General features: G+C 39.7%; 1 protein-coding gene across 1 annotated transcript in view; it reads right to left on the bottom strand.

Moving 5' to 3' along the window:
• The window catches only part of CNTNAP5 (contactin associated protein family member 5), a 200,963-nt gene that overhangs the window by 14,763 nt on the left and 173,031 nt on the right, over positions 1-13,169 (bottom strand). Inside the window, 2 exon segments of the mRNA XM_050977015.1 lie at positions 8,403-8,487; positions 9,924-10,054. Coding sequence (XP_050832972.1) covers positions 8,403-8,487; positions 9,924-10,054 — 216 coding nt within the window.

The raw sequence follows: 13,169 nt of genomic DNA, 5'->3' as shown, positions 1-13,169 counted from the left end.
AGAAATTGAAATTCATGCTGCTCAGAGGTCTCAAACATGATGCGCTTTGTATCTAGGTCAATCAAACAAGAAAAAAACCTACAAATGCACACAGATACAGTATCAAAACTTATTCAAAGTCTTAAAAAATACCTGGAAATGGAAGAAAACCCCCAACCTTCTAGCATTGAAAGTTTTGGGAATACTTTCAATGGCATTGGGAAATAAGGGTTCCTAGCTTTTCAAGTTTGTTTTCAAATCTTGAAAGAATAGGATGCTAAATTTTAAAATAATGTCCAATTTCCCCATTATTATTCAAATACAATGGTTCCACAAGTGGTCAGGATTAAGGGGGAAAAAAAGCACCTTCTCTCAAAGCTGAAATTGCTATTTTAATTATATCAACTTCCTTTTTTTTTGTATAAGAAATTACAGAGAAATCACAAAGCCAGCCCAAATCACACATTATTTTTGTGCTCAAGATCTGTGACTGTTATGCCATGGACCCAGAGGGAATTAGCTGAGAAAGATTTCTAATTGTTTGAGTGTCTTTGTGGAAGTGTAACACAGAAGAGTGTGGCTGTTTCTCAGCAAAGCAAGGGACAGCACCAGCTTGCCCTCCCAAGGGCCTTACAGGAGAAATGCTCAGTTTGCAGAGCTGTCAGGGGCACAGCCTCTGAGCTGCAAGGTGGGAAGGGAAACAGTAAGGCTTTGCCACTGGAAAACCTGCAATCTTGCAGAAGTTCACATTTGCTCTTCTGAAAGTATGTCGGAATCGACTGCATTCAGATTTTTAATGAGATTTTGGCCGGGATGCTATAAAACAGACAAAGAATTGCTTCCAAGTTCTTGCAAGACGGTTTGTATATACTAAACGACTGATTTACTGTATTTGCCATCTTTGTTGAATTTATAAAACCCTTTGTAAACATTTCTACCCTCAGCCTTTATTGTTTTCTTAGCTCTGACACAAAAGGTGAATTGGTTGCTATCTTTTATAACCAGGCAATCTAAGTTTTTCTGTTCAGCCCCAATGTGCAAAAAGTAAAGCTTAAAGAAATAATGTGTTCCTCTCTTGTGGTGCAGTGGTTTGAAAAGTCTAAGATTCATTATTTTTGCAGGCCTTTTTAAGAGTTGCATCAAGGGCCAATTCCACAAGTCTTTTGTCAAAGTAAGTTTTGCGTGCTTGAGAGCTCAGAGATTTGTTGATGAAAGACTTTGAATTTTGGGAAAAAAAAAAAAAAAAGAAATCATAAGAACAAACCAAAAACAAGACCAGAGTCCTCTGGTAAAAATTCCACATGCACAGATACAGTTTTCTTTATCACAGATCTTTGGGTGTGTGCCTAATGTCTGTCAGAAAGGAGGGCTTCCACTGTTCTCAACAAGAAAGCTGCACAACTTGTGAACGACTTGTGCTGCCCTCTGAATTCCTGAGAGGATAATGTAAATCTGTGATTATGACACAGTTAGCTCTATGAAAGGTTTATGAAAGGACACTCTGTCCTTTGGAGGTTTTGCATCACAATAAAATGTTTTTCCAGAAGGTGTTTTCCCTACATGACACAGTGCTCAGTGAGAAAAGCAACTCGGTGAAGTTCTATGGTCTGTGCTGCAGCCAAGGTCATAGGGAACTTCAGTGGCCTTGCTGTGACCTGGCAGTGCTGGGAATCTTTCCACGCATTTCACTGGTCTGGAAAATCACACTGAATTGCTGCTGATGGCTTGGTTTGATCTTCTGACATTTTAGCATTTCATTTCTGTTCCCAGCACTAGAGAATAAGTTATTTTGGCTAATTTCTACATGGAGAATAAGAAGGCAATCTTTTTCAGCTTGTAGTAATTTAACTGCTCATTCTCCACAAATTAAGTTTACCCCTACATTTAGGAAGTAATTTTTAAGCTTTATCTGCTGAATTGCTCATAAGTTGGCCTGGCTTCTTGTTGGGTCCTGTAGCTGATCCCTGGAAGCTGTCTGCAATGTCACAGCTCAGCAAGCTTTATGTTGGTTGTCCATGTATTTACAATGGCTTTCCATGATAGCATGGATTAAGTCTAACACGTGGTTGTATTTTTTTAAATGTTATAGATTGTATCTATATTACAGGTATCAACATAACTTATGTGCTGATGTACTCCTCTTCAGAAAATCAGACATCCTGTTCCCCTGCTGTTTCGTTACACACCTCTGCCACATATAACACACTTGTTTTAAGATTTTAGATAAAGCAATTTTGAGTCTTCATATCTCAGTAATGGCAAATTAATTTTCATCAGGAATAGAATTCCATAAGAATTCTCTAGGATCAAGCATCAATCTGCTCAGTAATGAAACAGCAAATTGAAACAGAAAATGATAACAAGTAGGACAGGTAACTGGAATCAAACACAAATCAAAAGTGTTGTTTTTGTACAGGGAGAGAGGGTAAAATACCCTTTTTCTAAAGGTATCATTGTGTAAAACAGGAACATAAACATTTCTCAATATATTTTTGTTATTTCCTTATCAACATTATTTTCATGTCACTCGGAAACTTAAACCTCATTTTGCCAAAGTGCTGAACAGGACTGGCAAGATGACTTCTTGGACATTGTCACCAGATTTGAAGCCAGGACCTTGAGGTAAAAGACACTTCTGGTCTCCATACACTGCACCTGTCTCAGAAGAGCTGACTACAAGGCACTGTGCAGGTACCTTGAAAAATGTGCTGCTGTGCCCATCAACAATCTCAGTAAACACTGCTGACATTAACCATCCAGTTAGAAAGGGCAGAAAGTGTATCTTGGGTTAGCCTGGAAGCCAAAATTGTAACTTTGGAATAATCTCATTTCCTGGTGTGACACTGACACAAAGACAGTGGAGTGGAAACTACAGAAGTTTTCCTGGAAACAACTGAGGTCAACCAGTTTGACTCTTGCTTAATGAAAGGATGAATATGAACAGGGGACAGGCTTCAGACTTTCAATGCCCCTCCCAAGCACTTCTGAAAAAGCAAGGAGCAGCAAGAGCAAAGTAAAGGCACTTCTCATGAGGTTCCCCAGGAATGAACAGAATGCCCAAACGAGCTCAGTGAGCCTGGATTTGTTTTGTTGCAATTGAACATTTTGTGCCAAGTGTAACATCTAAGGATTTTTGTTTCAATAGGCTTTGCAGAGATAATTTAAGGCATGCATTTATTATGTTTTCTCAAAGACAGCTTATCATTGAAAATGAGGCACTTGGAGTTGCCATGTGAAATTTGTTAACATGTCATATTTGACATGTGAATGCTAATCTGTCACAACCCAACCAGTCCTATGTGATTCTGCACAGGCTGAAAATATAATCTATATAAAGAAGAAAATGTTCAAGAAGATGGAGAGATGATGTACAAAAGCATATATTGATGTACAATATATGCTTGTCCCAGAAGCAGACAGATAAAAGCAACTCAAGTAGCAAGAATTCAGTCTAAAAATAAAATTTCTGGGTAGAAGCAGATGACCTTGGACTCCTATTTAGGCAGCACTGTCATCAAAAAACAGGTACATTAAGCATGGAGTTGTGATCATAGGGTAAATGATATTGCTGGGTCAAAAGTAGGAATAGATCTGGCCTCTTTTTGATAGAGACTTGGTGGCATTAGCTTAGACCTTGGATTGCTTGGATGGCCTGGGGTAGCCAAAATTTGCTTAATTTAGGTGCTTTCCATCTTGGTCTTTAATCTTATGTAGTAATTTCCATTTTCCTTAATGCTTTACTATGCTACTAGGAGGAAAATCAATGTCTTTAAAGGCACCTAAAATTCACCTAAGAGATCTATGTTCACAATATGGTCTAAGAAATAGGTATTTAGGGCAAGAAGAGTCTGAAGCAAAGAAATGAACTTTGCAATCACCAAAAGAGTCCAGGCAATATCTCTTGCAGATATTGTTGTATAGTTCAAACTGTAAATTGTGATCTGGTGAGCTTAAAAACAGGAATGCCTTTCCATTATAAAAAAAAAAAATAGAAGAAAAAATGGACTTAAGTATTTTTCACAGAAACTCTTTGAAAGGAGGTACTTCTTTAAGGCAACTTTTGTATTTCAGAGTTAATGACAATTTACCCCTTGTGATTTAATTATCCCATTATCATCTACCCCTATATAATATTCTTGGATGAACTGCTCTGTGATCTCTTCAGTGCACAGATTCCATTTTCTCCTCATGAACTTTTAATAAGAAAAGCTATTGTAGAAATCATAAGAATTGTACTGCACCTACATAATGATTTTAATAAAATTACTTTCCAGATAAACTTTCTTTTATGTACACTTTATATCAAAGCTGAATGACTCAGTGGAAACTTGAGTGTGTTTTAGCTCAGGCTTTTAGAGATAAAAAAATATCATGTTCCTGTGCTAGAATACACAATCATTTATGCTACCAGTGTGGGAAGGTCTGCTAATTGATCACTTTGAAGACACAAATAAATTAGTTCAACACTAATAGGTTCTAAAGAAATACTTGCAACCTTCTTCTTCAAAATCCTCTTGAATCCTTTCAGTGCTACCCTTTTACTCTGGTATTCCTACACAACTACAATATCAAATTGCTCAGACACAAATACACAAACAATGAAATTCACTTCTCTGCATCAGAGTTCATTTTTCCCAGGGACAATAATGGTGAAAATTTAGACATGTTGGGCACAGTAAAAAGTTTTCAAGGATTCACTAAAGTAAACCTGCAAACAAATAAATTATATTTTCCACTGGGACAGCAGCTTTTTGTAGACAACACCTAAACACATGCAAATGTGTCTCTGAGATCACAGAATTACAAAATAATTGAAGTTCAAAGACACCTCTGAAGGTCATGCAGTTCAATCCCTCGTTCAAAGCAGAGCCAGCCTCACAGTTAGGTCAGAATGTTCATGTGGTTAAGTACAGCAGTATGATCTCTGCAAGGAGCACTTAAAGTAAATGAACTGGGACTCTGGTTAAAATTTCACTGAGGCTTTGCCATAAAGTGTATGACCCACTTGGGGCCTGAATCCAGTACTCACTAAAGTCCATGGAAAAACTCCCATTGATACCAATGAGCTTTAGACAGGTCCTTGTGTGTCCTGACTCTATATCTGTGAAGTAAAAATGACACCAAACTACAAGATAATAATATTTTTCTATTGCTGTTGGGTACAGTGAGGATGAATTCAACAGACGTCTGCTGGCTTCTTGAATGATGCTTCCTTTTACTCCCTTGTCTTCAAAGCCACACTTATATTTAGATTGATCTTTCCAAGGCAGCTATATGGTCCCATTACTGTGTATCTGAAGAGCTCACAGCCTTTAATGCTTTTATCCTCCCAGCACCCCTCTGATACAGTGCTGTTCTATTATCTATGCTTTACTGATAGAGAAGGGAGATAGTAAAGCTCAGACTGGTTCCAGTGGGAATAAAATGCCTGCTTACCTTTATATCTGCACATAAATGGCTTACCCAAGGTCATTCAAGTAGTCTGTGGCAGAGTGAGTGTCCCTATGTTTTGAATTCCAGGTGAGACTCCTCTGCCTAATACAGAGGGGTTTTTTCCCAGAATTTACAGCTGAGGCTGTGAATAAGGCAGGCATTGGAAAAAACATAGCCCATTTGAAAAGGAGAAAAAAAATAATTAGAGTGTAAGTACCTAAAGAAAGTGTAACGAGGCTGGGATGGGGAAGGGTAGAAGCAGGGGAAACACTATTATTTAAAAAACTGGTCATTTAATAAAAGTGCACTTTTCAAAAGTTCCAGCTGTGCTGAAATGGCTATCATAAGAAAATCTGGTGAGGAAGGAGTTTCAAGCTTTCATGATGTCCTGCTGGAAGACCTCTTTGAGATTCACCAGTCAGTGGAAAATTAATGGTGGAATCAAAAAAGAAGGTGGTGTAATCATCTGATTAGGCAGCCAGGATCAGGCTATTAGAGCAGACAAATGAGCAGGGATGTGACAGGAAAGAAGAGAGGCATATTTTCAGAAGATTACAGCATGGATATGTAGGACATGTAGAACAGAGAGTTTTTTACATGGTTCTCTTTGAGTGGACACTTAAATTTCCTAATGAATGCCTTCAGGTGTGTAACCCCAGTGGCATCCGAAATAAGCACTACAAGAAGTCTATGTCTACTCCAAAGCATCACATACCTCTGGAAGTTTATGCTTTGCTGAGGGCATGAGCAAGGAGAAGGAAAAACTTAGCAGATACTGGTTTAAGTCACCTGTATTCACCTGGTGAGCCACCACTAAAAGAAGCTATAGTCAACATTTTATCCATACAACAGGATAAATAATGATTGAAGATCCCTATGTAAGTTCCACAGTCCCAAAATGACAATGTCTAGCTCTCCTCTTTGTACAACAAAGCCATGCTCTTAACATTGGAGCAGTAGGAATTTCTGGTTTGGTTTTGTTCCTTTCCATCATGGAATAGTGCACAACCTGAGTAAGCTGGGAGAAGATAAAAGATGGTGGAGAGCAGTTGGTAGACCAGATGGTTGTGTCACCATTCAGAGGGATGTTGACAAGCTGGTGGGATGAGAAAACAAGAACACTGCATTTCAGCAAAGGAAATGTGAGGATCTGCCCTTGGCTTAGAAAGAACCCCATCCAGCAGCACTGGTTTGGGGCTGAGCAGCTGGTAAGCAGCTCTGCAGAGAAAGACAGCTTCCCAGTGGGAGGGAAGCATGGACTTACTGGAGTGAGGTCACTGAAGGGCTGCAAAGATCATTTAGGGACCAGAGCACCTCTCCTGTGAAGAGAGGATTGATAGAGCTGGGAGTGTTTATCCTGGAGGGAGAAGACTGAGGAAGGTCTGTGATTTTCTGAGGGTAAAAGGACTCGCCATAGCTACAGCTGTGGGATAAAATCTGGAAAATTAAATCCTAATATAGAAGAATCAATTTGTGGAAATGCACTTAACATATGAAAATGAAACTGGAATTAGAATTAGGCTGGAATCAAAGTGACTTGCTGGGATGCATTGTGTCATTTCCAGTATGGCAAGAGCGTTTCACCACCTGGATGGCCAAGTTTATGCCTTTAGTGTCATTACAGAATATGAACTACTGCTATACTAAAACAAAACCCCAATGAACTTTGGGGCAAGACAGAAATAAAAGAAGCATAAAAGTCAATGTTGTTCAGTGGAACTGAATGCCTGACCTTTGGAGATACACTTGGGCTTTTTGGCTTTGCAACAATTTGTACTAGTGAAGTTAATAATACTTTTGTGACTAAATCCAGTTTCTCTCCATTATGTTGAGCAGCACCATGTCAGCTTGCTGGCTACATTTTTGAAGGTCTTTGTGCTACCTTCCATCTTTCTGGTAAAAAAATCCTTGCTTTATTGATTTGGTGTCTATAGCTCGAGTTCTAGGTAGAGATCAGGATGAGTAATGTTCTTTTAGATTTTTAGCTCTACAGCTAAACATTGACAAAATTGGAATTTTGGCTTAGCTCTGAATTGGGCTGAAAACTGTCAGGTTCCCAAACCTGCCCACAAAGGCTTGGAAAACAGCTGCATTCTGAAAAAAACCCCAAACCATTATATATAACTGAGGGGATAATCAGGTCCTGCTTTTAATCTACTTAATTAAACGTGATGCAGAATGCACTCTTGTCACTCTACAGAGTTACACTGCACAAGCAGGCACCAGGGGATGTCTGTAGTGCCTGTCTAGCTGCCAGTCCCACAGGCCTCGTGTGCTAATAATGAAACATATAAAATTGCAATGGTGACTCAGATGTCAGGCTTGATATGGAGGTCCAAGTTGAACAAAGGACTGAAATGCCTGTAAAGAAGGTTGTATTTAGAATCTTACTGGGAAAGAACAAGACTCTAATATAAAGGAATATGACATACTTGACAATAAAAAAGAGCAGTTCTATTTTCTAAATTTCAGGCAGGGTTTTCCTGGTCTTGTAATGGCATTCTAGTGTGGAGGAGTAAAGATCAAGGAACATGTACAGAACATGTGGCCTAAGTGCTATATGCAATATTCCTTGCAGAATTCAAATGGAAAAAGACTGGCAGTGAAAAAAAGGGCAGAGAGGATGAAGGCTCCATTGTGCTGTTCTTATCATTAGGAAACAGAAATGGCTGGAGAGGAGGAAGCTGCAGTCAGCAAAAAGGTATCATTAGGGTGAGATGCTGCCCTGTGCAGCCACACAGGCTGTATGAATCACTTCACTGGAGGGAGCAGTCGGAGCACTTAATATTGCTATCGATGCAGACAAGTAAAGCTGCCAAAGTTTTGCATTGATGAGATCTATAAATAGAGTACTGGAATGCTCAGGCCAACTCTTCCAGCAAAAACCATCCAAACAAACGCCCAATTCCATCAAAAACCCAACACACAGCACAGACTAATTCCAGCACTGTAACATCTCATGAATCAGGAGTATATTTAGTAGAACCTACCTGTGACCTTGCCCAAGGTGAGTGACTTAATGGCCTTAAAATCAATCTCAGAAAAGTTGTGTTTGAGTTTGAGAACTTGATCAACCTGGAAAAGGTCAATAAAATTACTTCAGTACGACAGCACATGGACACCCTTAGATCTCATTGTACTCATTTCAAACTTCTGGGAATGTTCTCAGCTGCCAATCTGTTAATTCTGCCCCCAAGCGTGATTCAGTTTCTAAAGATAGCAAAGTGGATGTGCTTTGATTTTAGCATGAGAAGCTGAAAGGTATACCAGAATAGTCATATAAAGGACTTTGAAGAAACTTCCCCTGCAGAAAAGCTTTAAATGTTTGACCCTGAAATCCCCCTGCTTCCCAAAATCCATGTCTAGTCACTTCAAAATATACTCAAAGGAGGCCACTCTGGAAATGTATTGTGAAGAATTAGTTCTGCACAGAAGAAAACCACAGAGCAGCAGACAATAAAAGACTGGTACTTGAGGAAAACCCTGGCTTTTAGCATAACCCTTCTTCTTAGATAATGAGGCCTACCCACTGCAGTTGTGTGATGTGTGATTTTACCACCCAGAGGTGGAAACTGTACAGAGAAAAAAAATGCAGTGCTGTGTGTTTCTATCTTTTCATTCTATTCCTTAAGATACAACCTTTCTATAGACTCTGCCACCCTTCCTCGTTAAATGATTTTTGCCCAGATCTAGCCAACCTGTTTTGCAATATGGATGGCTATAATTAGCCTTAGAAGAAAAGCAGAAGGAGCATCAAGATGGTCCTCTTCTCCCTGCTTTGGAAAAACAGGCAATGCAGGGGAACAAGGCAGAGGAGGGGTTTTGTCCCTCATGAGGTTGTAACACTCAGGATGGCTTGCTTCTAGTTTCTAGGATGGGGCACTGCCATGTACATGGTGACTGCACCCTGCATTCCCTCAGCTTTCCCTTTTCTGAGAGAGGATAAGGCAGCTGGGGTCACATTCTCCCTTGGGAAACACACCCTACTGAAATTAAATTCCTCAGCTGTTTTCTCCCTTTTGCAGCTTTTCCATGATCCATACTGTTTGATTCAATGGAGACTACAGATCACACAGACATTCCTAAGCCCCAGAACCACTCCAGTGGTCCAGATGAACTTCTGGCCAAAGGTGCCTCCTAATTCACAGTCTGTCAGAAGCAAGGGAAAACCTTTCAATGGAAAACACCACTGGTGGGCACTTTTGAGGGTCCAAGTGGAGCTCTGCTGCTGAATCAGTGTGAAACATTTGCCTCCTGCCAGCGATCAGGCACTGAGATCGGGGAGACTGATTCCCAGAATTCATAAATCTTGGGATGGAAGGGATCTCAAAGCCATTTCATTCCAGCCCTCTTGCTGTGCACAGGGACAACAGCCACTGACAGACCAGGGTGCTCAGAGCAAACTGGCCTTGAACACTTCCAGAGATGGGAATCCACAACTTCTCTGGGCAACCTGTGCCGTGTCTGTGGCCTGAAGTGTTATTTCACACCCAGCACAAGCCGTGGCATACCTGGATGACGAGCTCTCTGCCTTCCCTGTTAATCTTCACACGGTGCAGCTCTCGGTTGGCAAAATTTCCAGAGTCAATGGTGAAAATGAGGAGCCCATCTTTACTCAGCTTGTATCGGACCTGTAAACTTCCTTAAAAGCAGAGAAAAAATGTACATATAAAAGCTGTGTCAGTAATGTGATATCACTCAATAACTTTACACAACAAATAACTAATTTTCTTTTTATTGCTATGAAGTAACAATGTTAATAAGTCAAGAAGAAAGTTGAAAGAGTTTAAGCTGTAATGAAAAGCACGAAGAAAATAATGCACTGGAGAAGCTTCCCTTCCTACTGGGTTACCCCACTGCTATGGAAACACATAATGAGTAACTAAGTGTCTCAAAGGCGAGTGTGCCTGTCTGCAGGTCAGACACTGAGCACTGCCACAGCAGATCTACATCATCCTGCGAGGGATCACTTCCAGCAGAGGGCATGCAGGGCTTGCACTGCTCTGCTAAACTAATAATGCTGGGGTTTATCATTTCTCTTCTTCCAGATGTAACAGACAACACAGAAGACAGTGACAAGTGCAAGAATTATAACTTAATTCCAAACAGTTCTTACATTATCATTTATATGAAATAAAGAAGTACTTTTACTTCTAACATATTTGAAGGAATTAATGTAATTCATATAAAAATGAATGCAAAACATTCAATCTTGCTATCAAACAAAGCATTGTGACTTCTGATAAATAACAGTACTGCAACAAATCAAAATGCACAAGGAAATAAGGGATCCAATATGAATTTTAATCCTTCAACAAATGACTACAGGAAATGTGTGTAAATGATAGATAGAGATAGATATAGATGATAAAGATATATACACACATGGAGCTACATATGGAATAACCTAAGAGAAAAAGGATCTTTTCTGGTAAAATCCTTTCAAGCATAATTTTCTGGGAATTAAGTAGTAGAGAAAAACAAAATTTGAAATTTCTGAACTCTTTTTATGCATCAGCAACCAAAATTCATGGAACTGTAGTACCGTAGAGTTCAAAAGCTTTTCTGGTGCTATTTTAAACTGTCTCCAAAGAGAAAATACACACACCTCACAGTGAAGTTGATTCCATTCAAGATGGAATCCCTTGTCAAGTAAAGATCATTCCCCCTCCTTTTCCCTTGCCAGGATGTTTTTCTCCTAAGAGCTCTACTTTAAAAAAAAAGTTTTACAAAATTCAGTGTGTCCCAGATGAGCACTGACACTCTCTGGGATTTGTAGGATAGAAAAAAAGCTTTCAAAATCAAGAGGAAAAATGAGAATGAACTACTAGGATGAAGGATTTTTAGCTGATTGAGAAGTCTGCTGGACCAGGAGAAATTTTAAAGTAAAAATGAAAAAAAAAAAAAGCTATGAAAAGCATTTAAATTCTCACACATAGCTATGGACATTAGAGGGGAATTTGTGAAGACATCAAGGTCAGTAAAAGCTGCTAAATTATTCAGTGTGATATTATAGGTCCCAATTCAGCTGCCCCAAATCATAGTGAACAGCTCCCAGCCCTCATTGCATAGTGAGGGCAAGGAGGTGCTGTCTATCACCATCACTGTCACACCCAAAGGTCCAAACTAAATCACCATCACATTATCTGGTACTGAGTGGAAGAGGCATCAGCAGGGATTAGCAGTGTAAACATCTTAGAAACACTTTAGAAATACGTGAGAAAAGAAGCCCAAGTGCAAGAAGTTCTTCAGATTTGCTCTGGGCAGTGGGAGAGCTGATAGAAAGTAGAAAGGTTGACTGACCTTGCATACCACATCCAAGATGACCACACAGAGTAAGCTGGAACTAAAATATGGTAGTCTAACAGAGTGGTCCAAACTCAAAATCATGTCTCAGCAGAAGCTCCTCATAGGCTTTCTCTTACCTGGAGCCTTTGAAAGGGATGTAAAGCAGAAAATGGAGCAAGGCCTGGGTGTGGTCTGTGACCTTAAGTTTGTAAATGTGAAAAAAACTTCTCTGCTCTTTTTGAAGGCTATGAACACACATGTGTATAAAATTATAATTATGTATGCAGGTGTAGGCAGGTGATCAACAACACCAACCAGCACATCTGTGTTCAAAGGGAGCCAGCATGACATGCAGTTTATCAAGGCTCTCAGCTGCAGCAAACAGGGATTTACCCACTGACTTTGTCACGGAAGTGATTTTAAACCAGAAACCATCTGTTCTATTTTTTGGAAGACAATGGAGGAGGCTCTTGGCATCCATTGAGAACAGATCTTACTTTCCAAAGTGGTGCAATTTCACATTAAATCATGTAAAGAGATAGGCGAATGGAATTTTATTTTGTCAAATTGCTTTGAGTTCCAGTGGCAACTCTTTTTATGGACAGCTGCTCTTCAAAACCATTGAATTCAAGCTGGCACTTTGCCTGGGGTCAAATATGTGTTAATATAAACCAGAAGTACATGATCTTATCCACCGCGGTGCTTTTGAATTTTCACCATTGTAGATGAGAGCTAATTTTGCCTTGCATTCAATACTAAAACTTCTGTGTTCAGATTACAGAATAATTTTCCTGGCAGATTAAATTGCCATTTTATTACTTGACAAGCAAAATAAATGGATTGTTAATTAGGATTATTATTAAGAATTTTATTTTGTCCTCTGAATTTTGATTATCTGGTCCACTGACTTTCTCCATCACATCAGCCCAGTGTCAGAAACTGCAAATGGAAATCAGTGTATAAACCAGCTCTATTCTCCCAGTTCTGTATTTTGCATCATTTTTGCCTCACAACAGGGGTTCACACTAATCATGAGCAGTGTAATTTCTGCCAGTCTTGTTGTAGTCGTGCCTGTCATCCTCTTTTCAGCTCTCCGTGTCTGATCATGCACACCTGGAGTTTGGTAATGCTCAAGCAATGCACAACCAGTCGCCTTCCTTCTCTAATGTACATTGAATTGCTGGAGCAACTGTTAAGTCAATAAGGAAGAGAGAGAAAGAAAAGGAAAGATATCCTTCTTTTGGCCTTGGGCTGGAAAATTTTAGTGGGCTCATTACCCCAGCAGTATTTGGTAAGAGTAGATTCACACATGATTATTGTAGCTATCCATCCCCTTCAGCTTTGAAATCTGCCCCTAGGGCAGCCTGAGAGGGGGTCAGGCTTAGCTTAGCCACAGTTACTGAGCACAGCATGGCTTCTTTTCAGCACTTCCTGAGGAAATGAATCCACGTGGGCTGCCATGCTGCTGG

Source organism: Serinus canaria, chromosome 7 (genome assembly GCF_022539315.1).
Source record: "Serinus canaria isolate serCan28SL12 chromosome 7, serCan2020, whole genome shotgun sequence".
Classification (NCBI taxonomy): domain Eukaryota; kingdom Metazoa; phylum Chordata; class Aves; order Passeriformes; family Fringillidae; genus Serinus; species Serinus canaria.
This window is presented reverse-complemented; position numbering and strand designations above follow the sequence as displayed.